This window comes from Micromesistius poutassou (assembly GCF_964030765.1).
Source record: "Micromesistius poutassou genome assembly, chromosome: 22".
In the NCBI taxonomy this organism is placed as follows: domain Eukaryota; kingdom Metazoa; phylum Chordata; class Actinopteri; order Gadiformes; family Gadidae; genus Micromesistius; species Micromesistius poutassou.
In genome coordinates, this window is record NC_140292.1 from 1384204 (window position 1) to 1407617 (window position 23414).

Here is a 23414-nt window from a genome sequence, read left to right on the forward strand (position 1 = left end):
CACACACACACACACACACACAAACACACACACACACACACACACACACACACAAAACCCCACCCTTAACACACACACACACACACACACACACACACACACACACACACACACACACACACACACACACACACACACACACACTCGACCCGCCCCCCCTTCCAGGTGAGAGCGGGGGGGGTTCGGGGGAGATGACGGCCCAGGTGACCAGCCCCGGGGGCCAGACCAAGGAGGCGGAGATCCTGCATGGCGACGACAGCACCTACAGCGTGCGCTTCGTTCCCACGGAGATGGGCGCGCACACCGTCAACGTCAAGTACCGCGGCCAGCATGTCCCTGGGAGCCCCTTCCAGTTCACCGTGGGGCCCCTGGGCGAGGGGGGCTCCCACAAGGTGAGGGCCAGCGGCACTGGGCTGGACCGAGGCGTTGCCGGGATACCGGGTGAGTGGCGGACGTCTTTGTTTCTAACTGCGGTTTGAGATTTGTCGTTTTTTTTGTTTTAATTGTGTTAGAAATCATTGATACTTCAGGTCTTCTTCGGAAACTTCAAGACTGTTGTATTTGTTTTCATTTAAATAATAATACATCAATATATATGATTAATAACTATTAAAGATGATGATGATTCATTAATAGCCTACTAATAATATGAATGCATATTTGGATAAACACTATGATCTTTAATGTTCCAAAGACTTTAATAGGTCAGTTTATTACCACCGCTAACGCTAAAGTTCACTGTCAAACTCCCCGCTCAGTATAATTTGTTCAAATTCAACCCTGCCTCAATTACCGTTAAATGAAGTTACCGCGGTACGCCACAAGGGGGCGGTAAATATAACCTGCCGCTCACATTTTGCAGCCGAGTTCAGCATCTGGACGCGGGAGGCCGGGGCTGGGGGTCTGTCCATCGCCGTGGAAGGTCCCAGCAAGGCGGAGATCACCTTTGAGGACAGGAAGGATGGATCCTGCGGTGTGGCCTACGTGGTCCAGGAGCCTGGTGAGAGGAACGCATTGTATACTGAAGGAAGGAAAAAACGGTTTGAAATTTCTAAAGTTATTGTATGCAGGATACGTCGAACATGAAGTGTTCTCTCAGAATAATTTTTCTGGAGAATTTAATCCCCAAAATGAATTAGGAATTGTGCTGTTTTTCATGAGTATATATTTGCGGGAATAACAAATATATTTGGCACGACTGATAAACGAAGATACTAAACCAAAACCTAAAACCAGAATAAATAATAACATAAATTATTCACGACTTATTATCGAAAATAATAATCCTGAACACCCCCGAAAACGAAACAAGGACCAATCAGCTGTGGTCTCCCGCAGGCGACTACGAGGTGTCCATCAAGTTCAACGACGAGAACATCCCCGACTCGCCGTTTGTCGTCCCCATCGCCACGCTGTCGGACGACGCGCGCCGCCTCACCATCACCAGCCTGCAGGTGAGGCCCCGGTCACCTGACCCAAAGGACCCCCTAACCCTAACCCTAACCCTAACCCTAACCCTAACCATCACCATCACCAGCCTGCAGGTGAGGCCAGGTCACCTGACCCGAAGGAACCCCTAACCCTAACCCTAACCCTAACCCTGAGCCATGACCTCACAGCCCTTAAAGTACCCCTGAGCCATGACCTCACAGCCCTTAAAGTACCGCTGAGCCATGACCTCACAGCCCTTAAAGTACCCCTGAGCCATGACCTCACAGCCCTTAAAGTACCGCTGAGCCATGACCTCACAGCCCTTAAAGTACCCCTGAGCTATGACCTCACAGCCCTTAAAGTACCCCTGAGCCATGACCTCACAGCCCTTAAAGTACCGCTGAGCCATGACCTCACAGCCCTTAAAGTACCCCTGAGCTATGACCTCACAGCCCTTAAAGTACCCCTGAGCTATGAGACCACAGCCCTTAAAGTTAAGGAACACCTGAGCTAAGCTATGTCATAGCCCTTAAAGTACAACCTGTGCTATGAAGAATAATAAACAACAGTGTACTCCATCTTTTTTCTCCCTGTCTGTAGAGTAAATGGCGAGAAAGTGAGTTTACTGCTGGCTTTATTGGCTGCAGTAAAGGTTTATGTTGTCATAAACTTTTACCCTGGGAAGCATCAGATAAATTTGGCGTCGGATTTCTTTGCCGTGAGACTCGGGGCATTTTTACTGGACATGAACAACCTCCCAGAACATTCTGGATCAGGAGCTTGTCTCTTTTGGTTTCCTCACCACTTTAACAAACCATTCTCCAAAAGAGCCATCATTTGGAATCATTCAAATCTTCCTGCTTATTTCTATTTTTTGTATCTTAATTAAAGTACAACACTAATCGGCTGTTCTTTTGAAGTCGAGGGCAAACGCTCGATGAATTGGACGTAGAGTCTCAGTAAATATTAACCGTGTCTTCATGACTCATACGCAGAACCAGGTGGGGGCGATAAAACATCTTTATATAGTTCCTGAAGTCACAGACAGGAGAGGGGTACTATATCCTCAGATGAACTATAAATGCCGTCATATCAAAATCTCAGAGGCAGCATCCTCTATATTTGAGGAGCCACTTTTACAGACTCTATAAATACGTGTTATAATCAGCCGGGGGAGGTGAGCCAGCTGCCCTTTTAAACGTCTATATCGGTGTGTATGTTAAGTGTTGTGTATTTATACCGAGTGAGGAGAGTTCACCGTGGCTGTCGATGGTGGCGGATATATGTGGCCCCCCAACCCTAGATGTAGATTACGATTATCTTCACCTCACGCGTGCACGCGCACACACCCTCGCACAGTCGCACACACGCACACACACACCAGATCCGGGCCGTGTGAACTCATTTCTCTTAAAATCGTGTGGCATCACTCTTGGGACTCATCTCTCTGAAAGTTAAATGTGATGGTTATCACCCCCTTCTGTCACTTTTACAGGGTTGACTCACAACCTCCTTTATGTGGCCTCCTTTCTCTCTCCCCCTCTCCCCCCTCTCTCTCTCTCTCTCTCTGTCTCTCTCTCTCTTACTCTTTCACCCTTTCACTCTCTCTCTCCCCTCTCTCTCCACCTCATCGCTCGCTCCCCCATCTCTCTCTCTCTCCCTCTCCCCTATCTCTCTCTCTCTCTCTCTCTCTCTCTCTCCTCCTCCCATCTCTCCCTCCCTCCCCCCCCCTCCTCCCCCCTCCCCCCTCCCCTCCTCTAGGAGATGGGTCTGAAGGTGGGCCAGGAGGCGTCCTTTGCGGTGCAGCTGAACGGAGCGAGGGGATTGGTCGACGCTAAGGTCCACACGCCGTCGGGGGCGATCGAGGAGTGCTACGTCACCGAGCTCGACAGCGGTACGGCGCCGGGACTCGACAACCATTCCATTTGGTTTTTTACGGTTAAATAAATCCCGCCTAAAGTCCCCCACATGGACTCATCACTAATGGTCCCTTTTCTGGCAGCGTTAAGGTGCTGTGGGTAGGATTTAAAGGTCCCATATCATAACACCAGCTGTGAGTGTGATTAGCCGCTACAAGCCGTTTTGAAAATCTGTCTCTTCTGACATCACAAGTGGGCGTGTCCACCTAGATGTGTGCTGGAGAGGCAGATTTTCAAAACAGCTTGTAACGGCTAATCACACCCACACAGGCCCGGTTCTACGGGGGTGCATAAGCATGCATTGCACCCCCAAAAAAATTGTTTGCACCCTCAATTGAAAAAAGGAGGGAGTGAATTATTATTATTTTTTTATAAATATGATTAAAAAAAAGAAAACACTTGCTCACAAAACTAATTGTTCCATTAAATACCGTTGTTTGCTGCATTTATTTTGTTCACTAAACCGATGAGAACGTTATTATTATTATGACAGGTGCGCGTAAACTGCGCCCCGTCCGGCGGCGCGCACGTCAGTGACATTAAACTTCTTCGGCAGCAACAATTAGGCATTTACAATGGATATCCGAAAATAAAAAAGAACACCGCAAAAGAATCCAATACATCAGACAGTATAACCGTTGTGAACACTAGCACTAGCAACGCTAGCTCAATCCTGCCCGACTCGCTGCCTTTGCCGGCGCAGCTCTCACTCCCGGACAAGCAGCCTGCCGGCGCCACTGTGTTGTTCATAAGAACCCATATTTGCCAATTGTGTTTTGATTGTATTTATTTACAATCTTGTGAACTTTAAGAAAGGCACTATGTATTACTGATTACTTTTTGTGAAAATAACATTCCTAATTGGGTTTTATCTGTCAGCATTAAAAGTTTTGGGCAGCAGAATAAGCACTTATTGACATTAAGTGGTTCACATAAAGGTGCATCTCATAATATTAGAATATCAGGGAAAAGCTATTTTTTTGTAATTTAATTCAAAAGGTTCCATATAATCTAGATGTATTAGACATGAAGTGATATATTTCAAGCATTATCTTGTGAATGATAATGTAAAATTATTTTGTAACATTTAGTGGTTCACTTATATAAATACAGAGCATGTTTTATGTTTATGTTGTTAAATTATTTGGTCTCACAAGGCTACAGTGCTGCTTGAAAGTATGTGAACCTCTTGAGCCTTTTCAAATTTGATTTAATTTAACCATTATTAATTCATTCTCATATCCAAAGCTTGGATATCAATAAGCTAACGTTGCAGCTGAAATGTTCTCCACATCACAAGACATGATGTGATACCATCTTTTAAGCACAGTAAATGTTTTTGTCCCAACATGTCAGTACAACTACCCAGAAGTGCTTGTCTATCTACTGGTAGAAAGGCCTAGTGTAAAAAGCGAAGTCTGAACTGAAGCTGGGTAGCTGGTTTTACTATAGTACTGGTGCACCCCCTATAATCTCAGATGCACCCCAAGGCATTCTGTTCTGGAACCGGGCCTGCACCCACACCTGGTGGTATAATATGGTACCGCTAAGAGCTAGTATTTGAGTAGTTTGTGAGAACTGGCAGAGCCATTCGCCAACTGTGAGCGCGTGAAATGCTCTGTGAGAATATCTGTTAGCTTACTGAGCTAGCCTCTGTAGGCGGACATTCTGACTTTAGCGTCAAAATTCACTGGCAGTCGGTGTGGATGAGAGCGTACTAAACTACTCTTTGTTTTTAACATTTTAACATTTGCATTTACACACTTTAATATACTGTGAAGTACTGGCACTGGGGCACTTTATAATTTATCATTTATACTGTTTATGCAGTTTATACAGTTTGTTCTGTTTGTCCTTAATTTAGCATATACTTCAGCATCTCTTTTTGACTTCCTTCGCACTGCTTTGTATTTTTATTGTATTGTATCCAGTGTCTTCCACTGCTGCTGTGCTGCAACAAAGGAATGTCCCCTCCGGGGGACTATCTATCTATCTACAGTCAAATAGAGTCACTGTACGCCAATCTTTTCACATCCCATAATAGCTGTGCTGTTCCCTCCTCAGACCAGTACGCCATCCGCTTCATCCCGCGGGAGAACGGCGTCCACTCCATCGACGTGAGGTTCAACGGCAGCCACGTCCCGGGCAGCCCCTTCAACATCCGCGTGGGCGACCCGGGCCAGGCCGGGGACCCGGGCATGGTGTCCGCCTTCGGACCCGGGCTGGAGAGGGGGTCCACGGGTAAGGAACCACCGCGGCCGGCCTGTAGCGGAGCTTCAGAGCCGCTAGCTGGTTAGCTTGTTAGCGAGAGGTGTGAGGCCTTGAGTTCTTAGCAAAATGTCACAACACTCACTCATTTTTTATGGAAAACCAAAAATTGAGCTAATGTGGTTGGCTTGGCTTAGAAGGTGGAGACTGGTTGACTTGTAAATGGAAGGTTGCTAGTTCAATCCCCTCACCCTGACTGCTCCTGAGGAGCTGGCTTGTCGCCTTGCATGGCTTACTGTGTATGCATGGTTGTGAGTCACTTTGGTTAAAATGCTGTAATTGTAACCTCCACCACATACCATACCACCACATACCACCACACACTGTATTTTACCAGCAATGCAGCTCAGACAGATCAGATATTAGAAAATATATTAGAAATCTGAAACATTTGCAAATGAATGCTTTCTGGTTTACGTTTGTTCTCAAGGCTCTCAAGTTTTGCCCAAGCTGTAGTGAACTAAAGTTGACTTTGAGTTAAAGACGATTAGTATATGCTACACGTGAACCTCCTAAGATGGCGAGATTTGATTGGTTCGCTATCTCGGGATATTGGGCAATATCCCATGATTGAGATCTCAAACTCGGGACATTGTTTTTTGCGCGTGACAGTCGTCTCATCACGCTATTAAAAACAAATAAACCGCTAATAAAAACAAATAAATCCCGGCAAAAAGTGTTATGTTATTCATTTTTGGAGTGTTCACGTGTAGTATATACTAAAACACTTATTCACCTCAGGCTCCGTGAATAGTGGGGAATAGCTATTCCTCGCTCTTCGGTGAATAATTGTTAATTGCGTACGTTTTAACCTCAAACATCCCCCCCCTCTTTCCATTCCCTGCCCCTCTCTGTCTATCCCCTCGCTCCTCCTCCTCCTCCTCCTCTTCCTTCGTCCCGTCCCGTCCCGTTCCCAGGCACGGCGTCCGAGTTCTTTGTGAGCACGTGCAACGCGGGCTCGGGGGCCCTCTCCCTGACCATCGACGGGCCCTCCAAGGTCAAGATGGACTGCGTGGAGTGTACCGAGGGCTACCGGGTCACCTACACGCCCATGGCCCCCGGGAGCTACCTCATCTCCATCCGGTACGGGGGCCCGCGCCACATCGTGGGGAGCCCCTTCAAGGCCAAGGTGTCAGGTGAGAGGAGGGGGGGAGTGGGTAGGGGGGGGGGGGGGGCTAGGGGCCGAGGGGCCCGTTGGTTAGAGCCCAGGTGGGGAGTTGAGCTTTTTGAAGTGGAACTACATGCACACACATGCATGCACGCTTGCACTCTCTAAAGGCTTTACATGTATTCTTGGAATTGTGTTCATCAAAGACAGACAAAAAAGATAATACTGAACTAAAAGCAATATTTCCTCGATCATTAGAAACTGACGATTGTGGTTTACACCAAGATGCACAAACCACTTCAAAAGATTGATCTCTCTCTTCCTCCATCTCTCTCTATCTATCTCTCAGAATCAGAATCAGAATCAGAAAAGGTTTATTGCCAAATACATTTTCACGTATGAGGAATTTGTCTTGGTCTTCCGTGCACACGATATTTACAAACAAAAAACGGTAAACAATAAACAATAAAGCAAGTGCTGCCGTCAAGAGCACAAGTCCAAATACAATAAGATTTCCAAAAATAAAAAATTAAATAAATTTAAAAGACAGTCTATATACAAATGAACCGTAATAAGAAGAATAAGAATAAAATATACAATTGTGCAGAATGACGCAAGTAGTGCAAAACCTGTTGTCATCATAGGCAGATGACTGTGTGTGGTGGTGGGGGAAGGGGGTGTAGTGTGCGTGTCAGTGGGGGTCCGGGAGTGTTGTTGATGAGGCCGGTTGCAGACGGAAGGAAACTGTTTTTGTGGCGTGTTTTTTTGGTCTTGACAGACCTCAACCTCTTGCCGGAGGGGAGTGCGTCAGTTTATGTCCGGGGTGGGAGGGGTCCAACATGATCTTCTCTCTCTCTCCATCTGCCTCCCTAACTGTCTCTCTCTGCCTCCCTCACTCTCTCTCTCTCTCTCACTCTCTCTCTCTGCCTCCCTCACTCTCTCTCTCTCTCTCTATCTCTCTCTCTGCCTCCCTAACTGTCTCTCTCTGCCTCCCTCACTCTCTCTCTCACTCTCTCTCTCTGCCTCCCTCACTCTCTCTCTCTCTCTATCTCTCTCTCTCTGCCTCCCACACTCTCTCTCTCTCTCTCTATCTCTCTCACTCTCTCTCTCTGCCTCAATCTCTCTCTCTCTCTCTCTCTCTCTCTCTCTGCCTCCCTCACTCACTTTTTTTCATGAGCAGGTCATATCCACTGTGTAATGCTTAAGCATGTGTCTCCCCCTCTCTCTCTCCCCCCCCCCCCCGCCCCCCCCCCCCCCCCAGGGGCGTGTCTGTCCGGGGGCCACAGCCTCCACGAGACGTCGTCCGTGCTGGTGGAGACGGTCACCAAGTCCTCGCAGGCGGCCATCGGCGGGGGCTTCGCCTCGCTGCCCAAGTTCACCTCGGACGCCAGCAAGGCCGTCTCCCGCGGGGCGGGCCTCTCCAAGGCCTTCGTGGGCCAGAAGAACATGTTCACTGTGGACTGCAGCAAAGCAGGTGGGGGCGGACGTGTGTGTGTCAGTCAGTCTGTCAGTCGGTCAGTGTGTGTCAGTCAGTCCGTCAGTCAGTCAGTCCGTCAGTCAGGGTGTGTGTGAGTCAGTCAGTCAGTCAGTCAGTGTGTGTGTGTGTGTGTGTGTGTGTGTGTGTGAGTCAGTCAGTCAGTCAGTCAGTCAGTGTGTGTGTCAGTCAGTCAGTCAGTCAGTCAGTCAGTCAGTCAGTCAGTGTGTGTGTGTGTGTGTCAGTCAGTCAGTCAGTGTGTGTGTGTGTGTGTGTGTGTGAGTCAGTCAGTCAGTGTGTGTGTGTGAGTCAGTCAGTCAGTCAGTCAGTCAGTGTGTGTGTGTGTGTGTGAGTCAGTCAGTCAGTCAGTGTGTGTGTGTGTGTGTGTGTGTGTGTGTGTGTGTCAGTCAGTCAGTCAGTCAGTCAGTGTGTGTGTGTGAGTCAGTCAGTCAGTCAGTGTGTGTGTGAGTCAGTCAGTCAGTCAGTCAGTCAGTGTGTGTGAGTCAGTCAGTCAGTTAGTCAGTCAGTGTGTGTGTGAGTCAGTCAGTCAGTCAGTCAGTCAGTGTGTGTGTGAGTCAGTCAGTCAGTCAGTGTGTGTGTGAGTCAGTCAGTCAGTGTGTGTGTGAGTCAGTCAGTCAGTGTGTGTGTGAGTCAGTCAGTGACACATAAGCACAAAAACGAAAACCACAAACGGAAAACACTATTTATTCCAGTTATGTGAAGCAGGTAGAAATATTTATTAGTCATTATAAAGGTATTTAAATTAATGACAAACAGACCAATAGTCAACGTTAACACAGTTCCTAAATGACTCATAGTGATAGATTAAATGTTTAATATTTGTTACGCACGCATGCCATGGCAGCGTTCACAACATTATTCATTACCATGGTATTCCATGACGCTAAAATCTGTCATGGGATTTTTATTTTTCGTGGGAATTCACATCAGATATTGAAATAACTTTAACTTCCTTAAAATACATCGGTTACACTCGGTTTTGAAACCTCATTCCTCGTATTTCTCCATGCTTCATGCGTCTTGCCCCAGCTGACCTCACTGGTGAAGTGGTTTGTGTCCAGTCCCATTTGCAAGGCCCTTTAATCCCAGTTACAGTCTCAGGACACGATACATGGAAGGAGCGACAAAGGGGAATGAAAACACACTCCAAATGCCATTTGGTAGTCTTTTGGTAGTCTTTCATGCTGTGTGTGTGTGTGTGTGTCCTTCATAAGCTGGTTTAAGCAGCCTCACCTGGCCGACTTTGAGTTTGGGCTCTGGGGGTACTGAGTAATCACTGTGTACCGGTTAAACCAGCCGTCTACACACAGACACACACTCAGGGTGAGTTATCCTAGCTGGCAACATGGAACAGAAGGCTATGTATCATTAACTAGGAACTTCCACAGCAAACCAACAGGCCTTGCTACCCTGGCTCCCAGTGTGGGGCCTCTTTGAAGCCGGTTTATTCTAGAGGTTTGTAGTTAATGATACATAGCCTGGTGCTCCATGTTGCCATGCAGGAGATCTCCCTGAGTGTGTGTGTGTGTGTGTGTGTGGTGATGGTTGGTTTAACCAGGTGTGCAGCCTCACCCAGCCCCAGAGCCCAACCAGTCAGACTCGGGCCCAGTGTTTAAACCAGCCCTCAACCACACACACACACACACACAAGTACACACACTTACTCACTCACTCACTCGCACTTCAAGTGAACTGTCTCCGGGCGTGTCCCCCTCCCCCTCAGGCACCAACATGCTGATGGTGGGCGTGCACGGGCCCAAGACGCCGTGCGAGGAGGTGTACGTGAAGCACATGGGCAACAGGATGTACAACGTGACGTACACGGTGAAGGAGCAGGGCGACTACATCCTCATCGTCAAGTGGGGCGACGACAACGTGCCCGGCAGCCCCTTCCACGTCACCGTGCCGTAGGACGGCCGACAGGAGAGACACACGTCTTGTGTATTTTTTTTTATTTGAGTCGTTTTTTGTTTTGGTTTACTACAAGCAGAACTAGGGAGGCGGTTCGCCCTCATTCATTAATTTCTCTTATTTCATTTCCCTTTTATTTGTGTTAACCCCCGGGTCAAAAAAGCAGAAGTTAGACTAAACGGTCTAATGGGAAGCTCTGGAGGAAGTGTCCGAGCCGTATTGCGGTGTAAACAACGTTTCTTTGATTCTTTAGAAACAGATACTCAACTCATTCTACGGAACCCTCTAGACTCCGGTCAGGTGTCACCGTGTCACACATAATTAGGGGTGTGTAGGTATGGCCGTGGTTGTAATTAACATCATGAGATACACCTGTGTTCCCCCTTACGGCGACGACTCTGAGACAAAGACCTGTTGGGTGAGTTGGTGTTTGGTTCATTGTGGATCAATGCTTTGACTCCAATCTGTGGTCAATACACTTTCCTGTGAACTTTCCCTTTAAAAGCGACTCGATGCGACTCAAAATCTCACTAAGCTACAACAACACACTCATGTAATGCATCGGCGCAGTGAGACAGAAAAACTATGGTGAAAACATGAGGACACTGTTCAGATGGACATTTTTACTTACTACTTTCTTTGTCTACATGCTAGTTATCCAAATAATCCCACAATGTGTGATCGGGGGACGAGTTGTGTTAAAACTACATATGAAACATAGAAAATGCTTTTTTGACCCTTTTTATTTTATTTATTCAGAGCCATCGTTTTCTTTGACACAAAGTCCAGTTGAACTAAAGCGCAGTCAATCTTCTTGACAGTTTGTCCTATCGAGTTCATCAGTATGAACCAGCAAGGTGTTGTGAGATGTGTTTTTTTTTGTTTAGTTTCTGTCTTTTGTAACCAAACAGGATCGGGACACGACAATCGATTTCATGTGTGAATGCTGGACAAAAAAAAAAATCAGTGATACGATATCATAGAGTGATGTTTTATAGTTATTTTATATGTATCAAAAATGATAAAAAGAAAAAAAAATTCTGAATACGTTTGATATTGTAATCCAATATTTTGGCAAGATTGTGCAGGCATAATAATAATAATAAAATGTTTCAATGCAAAGTTTGGGTTTTTTACTGCGCTTAGCAAGAGATCACTGTTCCCAAATGGTAGTTGAGTAAGTATTGCATCCTCATTAGGCTGTACAGGCCTTTGCATGAATGACATGCCTGTCTTCAAAACTCACAATCATAAAATATTCTATAACAATAACGCGGTGAGCAATAATGCTCACCGTCATAAAATAAAAAGATTATCCTGACCTTCCAGTTTTCCCACACGCGTACATGCGCGCTATTTTATCTCTGCTACGACTCATTAGTGCTAACTGTTTACCATCGACATCCAAGTGCCATAAAACCTGAGGCCTCGTCATAAACACACATAAGCACACATGCGTGAATTATTGTTTTATTATCTGGAATGTATACGCATGCTACGCGTGTACACGTCACCTAGCGCTTTGGTCCTTATCTTATTGACGAGAAGAACAAATTTTGCTTCCTTACTTATTACTGGTCACATTTCAAGCTACACACACACACACATGTGTAAAGCAGGTAAAAATATGTATTATAAACGTATTTAAATTACTAACACACAGAACAACAACATAGAACACTGTTCCAAAATGAGACATAATAAACTTATCTGCAGTCATTTTTGGATTCACAATTTAAAAAGGGTGCTGTGGTCAAGATTCGATTGATGCAAAGAGAGCAGGGAAAAGTCTTTCATTTCACACACCTGTGATTGACAGGCATATAATATGGATTTGCCGAAACCAGGTCAGAAATAAGCTGGGAGCGGAATAAAATCTAAATTGTCTTTGACAGTCAGGCACAATTACCGTGGAAATACAGATTCTCACGGCACATTTCACTCACGAACAGCTGCAGGATGGTTATGCCGTTTCTAACCTACAACCCTCAAATAATAGCTCTTAAATCATACCTACCTTTTAAGAATAACTAAGTAACAAAATAAGGCAGTGTAAGTTGAGTAACATTTGTAGATGAATTCATTACGTTAGATGAATTAATGTTACACAATACGTTGTGTGTGTGTGTGTGTGTGTGTGAACATTTCAAACATTGTGTGTAACATTTTACATGCCGTTTTAAAGTCATGTACTGAGAAACAGGAAGTGAGTGGCCGAGGGCCGTCAGAGAGACACCAGTTCCTCTGTGTTCAGCACGCCCTCGTTGTACAGAGCCAGCTTGGCCCTGAGCGTCTGTTTCGCCGGGTTCTCCACGACGTTCCACGAGCTGTAGCACGCCGCTTCTGAAACTGAGGAACACCGAAAGAATTATGAAAAGTAAAGCCATTGTTGTCTGTTGGTCACAGAAAACAGGAACGCTGGTATGAGTATTGGGAGTTTGCGATGGATACGGAGGCGTGATCCGTTCGCTTAGGGAAATAAATTCTGCTCTTGATTTTCTGAATTAGTGTCTTAATGGTCTCAGAATTCAGAGAAAAGCTTTAATGGGGGAGAAAAAAGTATGCCTCAAAATCTCCAGAGAATCTTTCATTCACTCGAGAGCTTGAGTTCAGAGGAGCAAACATGTCCTGCATGTTGAGTTGAATCCAGTTTTCATTTGGTTTATCTTGGAGACGTAGGGAATACTCGTGTCCATCAGTAATATTGATGGTGTTGTTATAAGTTTGTCCCTTTTGTTCACCTCAGGCCTTTAGGGTTGTTCAGACATTGGGGTTGTGGTGACTCCAAGATCAGTGGATCACGTATGCCTTTTTTCATGAACAGAACTCTTATTCTGCAAGCGTTAGTGGAAGTTAAGTATATTCCGTCTGCCTTTCAGAATAAAAGTGACAGCAGCGTTGCAATATCATTTTGCTTATTATAGCGCAAGAAATATATAAATAATGAGTTTCACTTCTACATAGACACTTTCGTTGATTCGGTCTGCATGTTGCTCACTGGCGTCAAACTTCCTGTTAGTCAGACCCGCCCTCCGTCTTCCACTTGCGGTCGATCGTCTTCATTCAAGACAAGCTCGGGACAGACTGTTTGGTTTATTAATTAATAACATAACCTACTCATAGGGGGGTACGATAACATAACATAACCTTCCACTCAGTGTGGTAATAGGTAATAACATAACATAAGCTTCTACTCAGTGTGGTATCATAACATAACCCCCTACTCACAGTGTGATAACATAACCTTCTACTAAATGTTGTGTGATAACATATAACATAACATTCTACTCAGTGTGATAACATAACCTTCTGCTAAATGTTGTGTGATAACATATCCTAACATAACCTTCTACTCACAGTGTGATTAGGGTTGGGTATCGTTTGAAATTTTTCGATCCCGGTTTGATTTAGATTCCTGTAAACCGATGCCGGTTCCTAAACGGTTCCGAAATTGATACTTTTTCTTTTTTTTATAGAAATGCCATGCCAACACTGATTCTTTGAAAAGGTACCAGTTTCCTGTTGAAATTCTTCCATTTTTAATGGTAACTTATTTGGTAAGACATGAACAACTTAGGCTTTGCGAAAAGGTATAGACCTATTTAAACAAATAAAATTGTCACTGTAGGTTATAAAAAATAGTCTTTGTTTATAGTTGCATACACTGCTTTGGTGTGAAGCACTTATATATGTCACTTAAATATGTCAATGAATTTGAAGTAGTGCTTATATCTCCACCTTGAAAATGCCAACTTTTCATCGGATTGCTCCGGACTCGCCGTCTCTGCTGCTTCTTCGAATCAGTTTGGTGTGTGTGTGGTGCGCGTGGCCTGGCTTGTGTGTAAAAACACTGGCTCCGATTGGCTAAGCGATTATGATTACCATGAAACATGACTGCTAAGGCAGAGTCATGTTTCATGGTAATCATAATCGCTTATCTCGTTGTTAACCCACCTGGTCTCTCCTCACTAGCAGTTTGTGTGTGGAGCCAGGGGTGCGTTCGGATTACACAGTTTATTAAATCAATTCATAGTAACGCACCGCATTTAACGTTCAGTAACGATAACGGCGTTGTAACGACAGAAACAGTAATTAGTTTGATTACCCCGTTACTGAAAAAATAACGGCGTTACCTAACGCCGTTATTTTAAACGGCGTTATTCCAAACACTAAGAGTTTCATCAAATTGGAGGTATTTCCCCCCCTACACAAAATAGTTATATTGCACTTACATGTGCTGCTCATTTGTCATTTTTTGTTTTAGTAAAGTAAAGCCATACTTTAGAGCGTTTTACTTTGGACATGATGGCTGCAGCTGGGCAGCAGGAGAGGAAAGTGCTCTGCATTTTTTTCCAACCACAAGAGGGCGAGAGGATTGTTGCGGCACCGAAACGAGGCACCGAAAGAAATGTAGTCATTGGGTCCGGGTAGAACCGACCATGTTGCCCCCGGTACCACTCGGTACTCGGTCCTCGGTACCCAACCCTAAGTGTGATAACATAACCTTCTACTAAGTGTCGTGTGATAACATATCATAACATAACCTCCTACTCACAGTGCGCCGTGTCCGGGTGCTCCAGCGTGAACCCGTTTGCCCTGCAGTCTTCACAGCCCTGCTCCGCGGAGTCCGCCTGGCAGCTGCACTGCACGGGCCAGCTGTTGTACAAATCCACCGCCTCCACCTTTTCCTCCGCCGCCCCGGCCTCCGTCAGCCGTCCCGGCGCCGGCATCATCAGGTCGCTCTCCGCCTCGCGGCGCCCCGGGGCGTCCGCAGAGCAGCTCCAGGAGAGCACCTCTGATTGGCTGCACTCGCAGGGCAGCGGCTTGGCCGAGTCGGGGCCGAGGCTGGAGGCCACGTAGCTGCCGGCGTCGTAGCCGTCCTCGGATGGAGGATTAGAGTGGAGCAGCGGCGGCGGTGGTGGTGGGGGTGGGGTTGATGTTTTGAGGGGGTAGGAGCTCATGGGGAGCCCCGGCTCCTTGCAGTGGGGGTCTGCTCCGCCCTGCGGGCTGAACGGCGGCGGGTCCAGGGACAGGAGGCTGGGCACCGGCAGCAGCTGGCTCAGCTCCCGCAGCACCTGGAGGTCGGGATCGCCGCCGCCGCCGCCGACGACAACAACAACGAGGCTTCAGACAGAGGTTGTAAATCAAAAACGTTTGCAGTTCTATGACTGACGGGAAATTACACATATGGTGGAGATCAACCACAAGATAGCACGGATGTGGTTTTAATACTTTTTTGCTTGGAAAGTTGAGTGAAATTGACTGGTATCTAGTATCTAGGGCGCAGCCGTGATAAGAGCTGTTTGAATTCTCTAAATGCTCAGGAAAGGTGGTTCAATGCTTCCTTTCTTATCTCCTTTAGTGTAGGATGCACTGGACCATCCTTTAGGAAAGGAACAGTAACACTATTTTCCAACCAGCTTAAAGATAAAAAAAATAGTTTTTTCATGGCACTTAGTATCTTCAGAAAATGAATAAATTTTGCCAGTGTGGCCAATTCCCACCCCTACTACAAACCTACCACTAAGTTAGCATGCAAATTATATTACACTGTGTAATTTTACTATCCATACATTTTCAAGACAAAAAAAATGAATGAACGAATAATAAGTAATAAACAAATAAAAAACTAATTCTGACGTCTCCAGTTAGTGGGGCTATCTTACGGTCTCTGATTAGCGGGGCTATCTTACGGTCTCTGATTAGCGGGGCTAGCTTACAGTCTCCCATTAGCAGGGCTAGCTTACAGTCTCCCATTAGCAGGGCTAGCTTACAGTCTCCCATTAGCAGGGCTAGCTTACGGTCTCTGATTAGCGGGGCTAGCTTACGGTCTCTGATTAGCGGGGCTAGCTTACGGTCTCTGATTAGCGGGGCTAGCTTACGGTCTCTGATTAGCGGGGCTAGCTTACGGTCTCTGATTAGCGGGGCTAGCTTACGGTGTCCATGCGGGGCCGGCTCCGGGGGCGCGCGGCCGTGCAGTCCAGCGCCAGGCGCAGCAGGCTGAGGGCGGTGGGGTACGGCCAGGACCCCGCCTTCTGGTCCAGGAAGCGCACGCACGAGTCCACGCTGCCGCCGCCGTCCTCCAGCTCCGCGCTCAGCACCTCCCTCTGACGGCCGCGCAACAAACACACAACACACAAAACAAACACATGTCAGGCTTACGTCAGGCTAACATGAGGCTAACAGGCTAAAGCGCCGGGCTAGCGTCGGGCTAGCGTCGGGCTAGCATTGGGCTAGCATCGGGCTAACGTCAACTAGCACCGGCTTAACGTAGCGCCAGCCTATAGGGAGGGACTTATGTACTCACCATTATTATGATGTACGCATAGTGGGTACCATCAAGTAACCATGGCAACGACAATTACCCACGTTTACTATTAAGCAAAGGATTGATCCAAACCAACTTTACTAGCATCCAAGCAACTGGACACAACATCCTAGCCACTAAGATGACATCCTAAACATCAAGCATGACATCCTAGACACTAGGCACAGCATCCTAGCCACTAAGCACAACATCCTAGCCACTAAGTTCAGCCTCCTAGACACTAAGCACAGCATCCTAGACACTAAGTACAGCATCCTAGATACTAAGTACAGCATCCTAGATACTAAGTACAGCATCCTAGCCACTAAGCACAACATCCTAGACACTAAGTACAGCATCCTAGCCACCAAGCACAACATCCTAGACACTAAGTTCAGCCTCCTAGCCACTAAGCACAACATCCTAGACACTAAGTTCAGCCTCCTAGCCACTAAGCACATCATCCTAGACACTAAGTTCAGCCTCCTAGCCACTAAGCACATCATCCTAGCCACTAGGCACAGCATCCTAGCGGCTAAGCACAACCTCTTGGCCATCAGACAGAACGTGAACAGAGCTAACCCGAGACACAAGCAGCTGATGTTTGCCTGCTCTCCAACATCGTGCCGATTCCAATTTAGCTTGTTTATATCATGATACAAACTAGATAAAATGGTACATATGATCATTTGATACTGATACAGATAGTTCTGAAATGTGTACACTTGGACAATGGAGAATGATTGAGCACATTTGGCACTGTGGGTTATTACTGACTACTTATAATTCCCAGGATTGACTCACCAGCAGCGAGCGTTTGGGTGTTTCCTCCAACACCCTGCGCCCTGTGATGGTCTCCATCATGACCTTTTTAAAAGAAACACATCTAATTAGGTTACTTCCTGTTGTTGTCGCAATTTGTGGTCAAACTAGTCTCGTCAAGACGGGGATTCTGTTTATACAGTTTGATGCAAAAATACTCGTTCTATTACTGTCGTATGGTTTTGTTTTTGGCATAAGGCCAAATAAGGCCGTTTTGACATAATACGTTGTATTTGGGATTTGAATAGTGGGGCACCAAAGGTTATTGTTTTCATGAAGACGTTGGTGCACCTCTGCATCTACGAGTGATGTGTTTTAAAATGTGGAAAATCCTGATGAGCAAAGGGGGGAGACTGCGTGGCTGTAGCATCTTCTTTTTCATGAGGCTACCGTTAATATGTCTGCAGTGTCAAAACATTCTACAGTGATTGAAACGAACAGCAGAATAACCGTTTGTAGTGTTGGGGTTGGATTTGAATTCAAAGCTGTTTCCATAATCCAAAGTTTTGTAATTTCATTTAAAAATAAAAAAAATATTTCTGGAACACTAAAACAAATCGGTTTAAATTCGGAAACTATTCGGTGCGAGCGATATAAAGTACCGCCCGATATCCTCTCATTCTGTGTGCTTTGGGGTCGGCTTAGCTCAGGAGGTAGAGCGGGTTGACCTGTAACCAGGAGGTTGCTAGTTCGATCCCCGGCTCAAATGTAAATGCTTTGCTCAAGGGTCCGGGGTAACGGTCACCATGCCGAAGCTGTACACGTCCAGACTGCACGAGGGCTTCCCGTCGTGGCGGATGAACTCCGGGGGCAGGTAGCCCAGGTTGTCGTGGATACCGCTCTGGGTGGTGAGGGTGCTGGTCTGACGGGGCGAGGGCGGGCGGAGGCGGGCCAGGCCCACGTTGGACAGCTGGGGCTGCAGGGCGTGGTCCAGCAGGATGTGGCCGCTGGACGGCGAGGGAAGGGGAGACCAGGATAAGCGATCAAAGGCGAGGCTGGAGCACTGCAGCTGAATCCCCTGTTAGTTTGTCTTTATTTTTATTTAATGTTACTCTCGTACCACACTGAGGAGGTTATGTTATGTTATAGCACCACACAGAGCAAGCCAAAAGATTGGCAAAATGTTGCTCTGTTTCAGCCACCATAGGTAGTATGCAAATCTGGGGACAAAGATGTTTTGTTTATCCATAGGTGTTTGGTGTAATATCTTAACATGTCATGTAGGTCTTGTAAAGGCATGTAAGCTTGATGAACCTGTTACACTATCAATCTCTCTTCCCAAAATGTTTGGATCTTGTTCCCCTTCTTTGTAAAATTTGGATCCAAATAAAAGTATTTAAATGTGTGTGTCCTACCTGGTGATGTTGCCACAGATGAGGGGGCGTGGCTCTGCTGTGTGCAGGTGGTGCAGCCCCTTGGCTGCCCCTTTGATGACGGACAGACGCTGCTGCCAGGACAGAGGCCGGGACGGGCCCTGGAAGAAGAGGGTGAGGAAGACTGTTCATTCCTAAACAGTTCATATGGTTCCACCTCGTCCTGTTTTCGTCCCCCTCCCTGCCAGAGCCCTAGCTCTTAACCCCCCCACCCAGAGTTGGGTGACCAAACAGCTTATATGATGACACTTTTCCCCTGCCCTCACCCCCCTCCCTACCCTGAACACATCACCTAACAATCCTTCACATAAAAAAAGGAAAAAAACATGTTGAAAGCATTGTAACTCAAAAATCCAAAACAAATCCACCAATTCTCAATTTGTTTTATTGGCGAAAAGGGTTGGAATTACTTCTCCAAGAGACCCTATCAGATTTCATATCATCATATTGATGCAACCTCCACGAATGTCACCACCGGAACTCAAAATGTCCGCACTATCAACTTAATAATTCTTATAACTCAAGAGGCGAGTGTTTATGGATAACCCACACACAAAAACAACTTAAAACGACCTTGAACCAAAAGCACCAACTGAAAGAGAACTTTGAGCGGTCACTGACCAGGTCGTGTAGTCGATGATGCAGCGATCCGTTGGGAAGATAGGGGTAGACCAGACAGTGGTTCCCGTCCTCCGAGAAACAGCCCAACAGATCCAAGATGTTTGGATGCTGAAACCTATAAAGACGGCGTGTGTCGGTTAGCATTAGCTAATCTTCGTCCAAGGCAGGCTAAATGCAGGAAGGTGTAAACGTCCCCATGGGATGTTATACGTACAAATGATGGACTTCTGTGTCTCCCGTGAATGATTCCCATCGTTCTTTCCATGATGGATCGTTGCCCTAAAGAATATCAAATAAATAACACCGGAATGTTGTTCTATCGCTGTCTCACAAAGTAAATGGTAAATGGACTGCATTTATACCGCACTTCCCTAACCAGTGGTCACTCAAAGCGCTTTACGATATGGCCTTACATTCACCCATTCATACACACATTCACACACCGACGGTGGTGTCAACCACGCAAGGGAGCAGTGAGGGTGAGGTTGCTCAGGGACACCTCGACACTCAGCTAGGAGGAGCCGGGGATCGAACTAGCACCCTGCCGGTTGCCAGCCAACCTGCTTTACCTCCTGAGCCATATGCTGCCCAAAGCCAACTGTTCATTATAATAAGTTGGCTTATATAATAATAATAATAATAATAACAACAACAATCATTATCCTTGCCATAATCATCTTCATTAAGGTGCTTACCGTTTTAAACAACTTGACAGCAAAGATTTCAGTTCCCACTGTGCCCTTGTATGTGTCTGAGAAACTGCCCTCTGAGATCATCAAATGGTGGTGGAAATGCTCTGTTCCTCCTATGACGTCATCGTAGGTGAGAGCGTGTCTCTGGGTCCCCTCAGGTTCTGAGACGGTCGAGCTGGGAGCTGGGAAAGTGTGTATAAATTAGAAGAAAAAAAAAAAGTGTGTATAAGTCAGGTAATCAGGTAATCAGGTAATAAACCTCTGCATATCTCTGTTCAGTCATTACAAAAACAGATTCACACCCACTCTCTCCTTAAACGCTGCGGGGTATTTCTTAGAAGTGGCGTGTGTCAGATTCGTCACCCAACCGTGGCTGTGGTCACAGATTGTATGACTCTATGTAAACTTTAGATTATCACAGAGGTGCCGTGATAATCCGCCTATGTAGTGACTTGTAATGGCTCTAGCATCTGATTATTAAAAACATTCTGCAGCAAAACTATTGACATTTATCACCGTGGTACTATATTGTGGGACATGACGTGAATAAGAATATGGGGGAGTTTGCGGAAAACATATTTTGATTCGATTTTTGGAACGATTTGATATTTGAAAAAAAACGCCCTCGTATCGAAACGTGCAATTTAAGAATACAAATCAAAGATCAACCATCCTTCACGTCGACCACTCACCAAAACTTAGGAGGCCCACTTCACGGAGGAAGCTCTCCTCCAGTTGATCGGATTCCTATTCAGAGAGAACGGCTCTTATTGGTGACATCATGACATTATGATGATTTGAGATCATTTCAACACATTGTAGCCTACTCATTTTACTTCGCATTTTACCGGCGGTGAAACGTGCCAACGTGACTCCGGTAGATCGTCCCTGGACCTTCTACAATGATCTGAAACGCACACAGCGACACATTAATGCACGTGCGGCGTGTTTTTGTTTTGATTCATGCACGTTACGCAACGAAAGAGTACGTTTAAGTTTAAAGTGTAAAAACAACGGGCGGGTTCAAGCTAACCATTTACATTTACATTGAGGGCGTTTAGCAGACGCTTATGTGTACATCATGTACATTTTGTCAGAAGAAAGAGAAACAATATATCACTGTTGATACAGTAAGGATGTTCATAGAACCAAGGGCCAAGCACCAACACTTGTTAGGTTATTAACACTTGTTCATGCTCTAACCGTAGTGTAGTAGTTCACCTGGCTGGACAAAGAGCTGCAGCGCCCAGTGGTGTCCCATGTCCTCCAGCACCCGGACCAGGTCCGCCACCGTCGGGTTCTGCTGCGCCCACGACCACAGCAGCTCCCGCGCGGGGCTCCTGCCCGCCGCCTCGAGCCGCTCTGCGCGCCGCACCTCGAGCCAGCTCGGCACGATGCGCGCGGCTTAATTGGAAGAGCAATTAAAACGATAGTTATGATATTATATAACTGTAGTTTTATTTAATGTAGGCGTCTAGCCTTCGCCTTATGAATTTTTCCCGTGCGTGTGCTAGACGGCTTCGCCTGCATGAAATAGAACACGGAAAAGTTTGTATCAACTTTTTTTTTTGGCGATGTATCGTATATGCACGACGTTCATCCGAAAAACGTCCACCACCTGTGCTGTAGACGCGTGCAGACCCGTTAAAACGCCTCACCTAATCCGCGCCAGCCGAACTGGTCGTCTCCGCTGTCGATGATTTTACACAAGTGCTCGATGAGGCTGGGCGGCACATCGTACAGGAAGGTGGTACGGTCCATTCTGTCCATCGGTCTGGTCATTCTGTCCATCGGTCTCGTCAGGACGAGCGTCGCAGTTAACAGTGGAGCGGTAGAGGTGTGTGTGTGTGTGTGTGTGTGTGTGTGTGTGTGTGTGTGTGTGTGTGTGTGTGTGTGTGTGTGTGTGTGTGTGTGTGTGTGTGTGTGTGTGTGTGTATAATGTGTGAGCAGCCTATTGCTAAATTCTGGAAATGCCCACGCCCCTCGTTTGAGTCGGGTTAAAATGACAGATGAAGACGGAACACATTCTTGTTGTGTGACAGACCACCACAGGCAGCCGATGATGCATGGCTATTACTGTAGGCCTACGGCCATTGTTACCAGTCCCAAGTGGCTAGGACGGTAGTAACAAATAGATGATTTATTGGATTTTCTGAAAAACAGGTTGAGTCAGTGGAAGGAAAGAAGCAACGGAACTCTCTCATCGTCCTCCAAAATCCGTCTCTTTATTTCACAAATGTCAAATATAAATATTAACTCTTCCCTGGTTAAACTGTAAATTGTCCGTTTGTAATTTCTCGTTAGAAATAAAACATAACAAAAAAAAAGTGCAATAACAAAGTGAGGCTCACATGTATTCGTTTACTCTAATTCACATTCAAATAAATACTCCACACCTCTTCAAAATTCACATTAGTTGTGTCTGTATTCAGCTTCTTTACTGGTTGTAAACTATCTCACAAGTGCAATAAGTGCAATTATTACATGGCCTTAAACCACAATAACAATTAATTTAAGACTTCCACCAAAGAAAACAATAAGACAATAAACCACCTAGGGAATGTACAATAAACCACGGCCTTAACTATAATGAATGATTTGTCTGCCTAACAGACAGACTAAACATTTAGCTATGAAACAAACCATTTTCTTATACTCTAATAAATATAACTAACTAATATCTTATCATCAATCTCTTAATCCTATGGAATATATTATTAAACATGTTGTTCAGGGCCAAAATCAACTTAAATATATTCTACTATGTGTGTTTCCACAATAATATACGATATAACTAACTGACACTTCTATATTGCCGTTTGGCACGAAACAAACAAAGGGAGTTTTCAAAAGTTAATTAACTCAAAACTACGGACATCAAACTCAACCCAAAGTTCCTCGACCCTATTATAGAATGCTCAGATTTATGAATATAGTGATTGGTGTGATTCACACAATGTGTAAATCACTGATATCAACAGTGGAAGGAACGAAGCAACGGACCTCTCCCATCGTCCTCCAAAATCCGTCTGGCAAGGAAGCGGAAGTGCCGCTCAACCATAGGAGTCCGGCTACCACGCAAACACTTTTTAGTTCCGCCCTTCCGTTTCTAATGCTAGTGCCATCACAATATGAGACCGTAATAATTGTGATAAATAATAATGTGATAAATAAAGTGATAAATAAAACTCAAAAATGTAAATTAATGACCATAGGTTTACCTGTTGAAATAGTGGTCTGATTTTTGAGTGTACCACACCATGCTGTGTTACTAGTAGGCCTACTGTTATTCGCTGGTTAATGTTATATTGATATGTTACTTTTACTTTACAATTACTGTTATACGCTTTTGATAAAAGCGTCTGCTTTTATCAAATAAAAGCGTCTGCTTTTATCAAATAAAAGCGTCTGCTTTTATCAAAACTTTAGTGTTACTTTTCTATTACTGTTATTCGCTGTTTGATTTT

General features: G+C 45.7%; 2 protein-coding genes across 3 annotated transcripts in view; one reads left to right on the top strand and one right to left on the bottom strand.

Annotated features, from left to right (window-relative positions):
* Nucleotides 1-11435, top strand: part of LOC311367489 (filamin-C-like) — a 62445-nt gene extending 51010 nt beyond the window's left edge. Inside the window, 8 exon segments of the mRNA XM_084486327.1 lie at nt 166-441; nt 863-1000; nt 1339-1454; nt 3193-3325; nt 5415-5591; nt 6536-6754; nt 7988-8200; nt 9945-11435. Of these exon segments, the coding sequence (XP_084342453.1) occupies nt 166-441; nt 863-1000; nt 1339-1454; nt 3193-3325; nt 5415-5591; nt 6536-6754; nt 7988-8200; nt 9945-10132 (1460 nt within the window). The 3' untranslated portion in view covers nt 10133-11435.
* A 151-nt stretch (nt 11436-11586) lies between these two features.
* Nucleotides 11587-21796, bottom strand: irak3 (interleukin-1 receptor-associated kinase 3). Of its 2 annotated transcripts, none has more exons than XM_084486479.1 (13): nt 21606-21796; nt 21169-21351; nt 20784-20854; nt 20640-20694; nt 19951-20129; nt 19470-19534; nt 19256-19370; nt 18617-18735; nt 18007-18208; nt 17244-17306; nt 16069-16239; nt 14688-15207; nt 11587-12481 (listed from the first exon to the last, which is right to left on the bottom strand). In XM_084486479.1, exons 1-13 carry the CDS (start codon nt 21736-21738, stop codon nt 12357-12359), a joined length of 2001 nt encoding a protein of 666 aa, XP_084342605.1. In that variant the 5' UTR covers nt 21739-21796; the 3' UTR covers nt 11587-12356. The 2 variants fall into 2 exon arrangements, with proteins under 2 accessions (XP_084342605.1, XP_084342604.1); XM_084486478.1 differs by having other exon boundaries at nt 21151-21351.
* Between the last annotated feature and the right edge of the window lie 1618 nt (nt 21797-23414).

Excerpts from the sequence above, each read along its gene's own strand:
- irak3 (XM_084486478.1), bottom strand. The coding sequence starts at position 21,738 with ATGGACAGAATGACCAGACCGATGGACAGAATGGACCGTACCACCTTC. Across the intron at positions 20,855-21,150 it reads AGGTGAACTACTACACTACG|ATCATTGTAGAAGGTCCAGG; the intron begins GTTAGAGCATGA and ends TGTGCGTTTCAG. Across the intron at positions 18,736-19,255 it reads ATCATCGACTACACGACCTG|GGCCCGTCCCGGCCTCTGTC; the intron begins GTCAGTGACCGC and ends CTCTTCTTCCAG.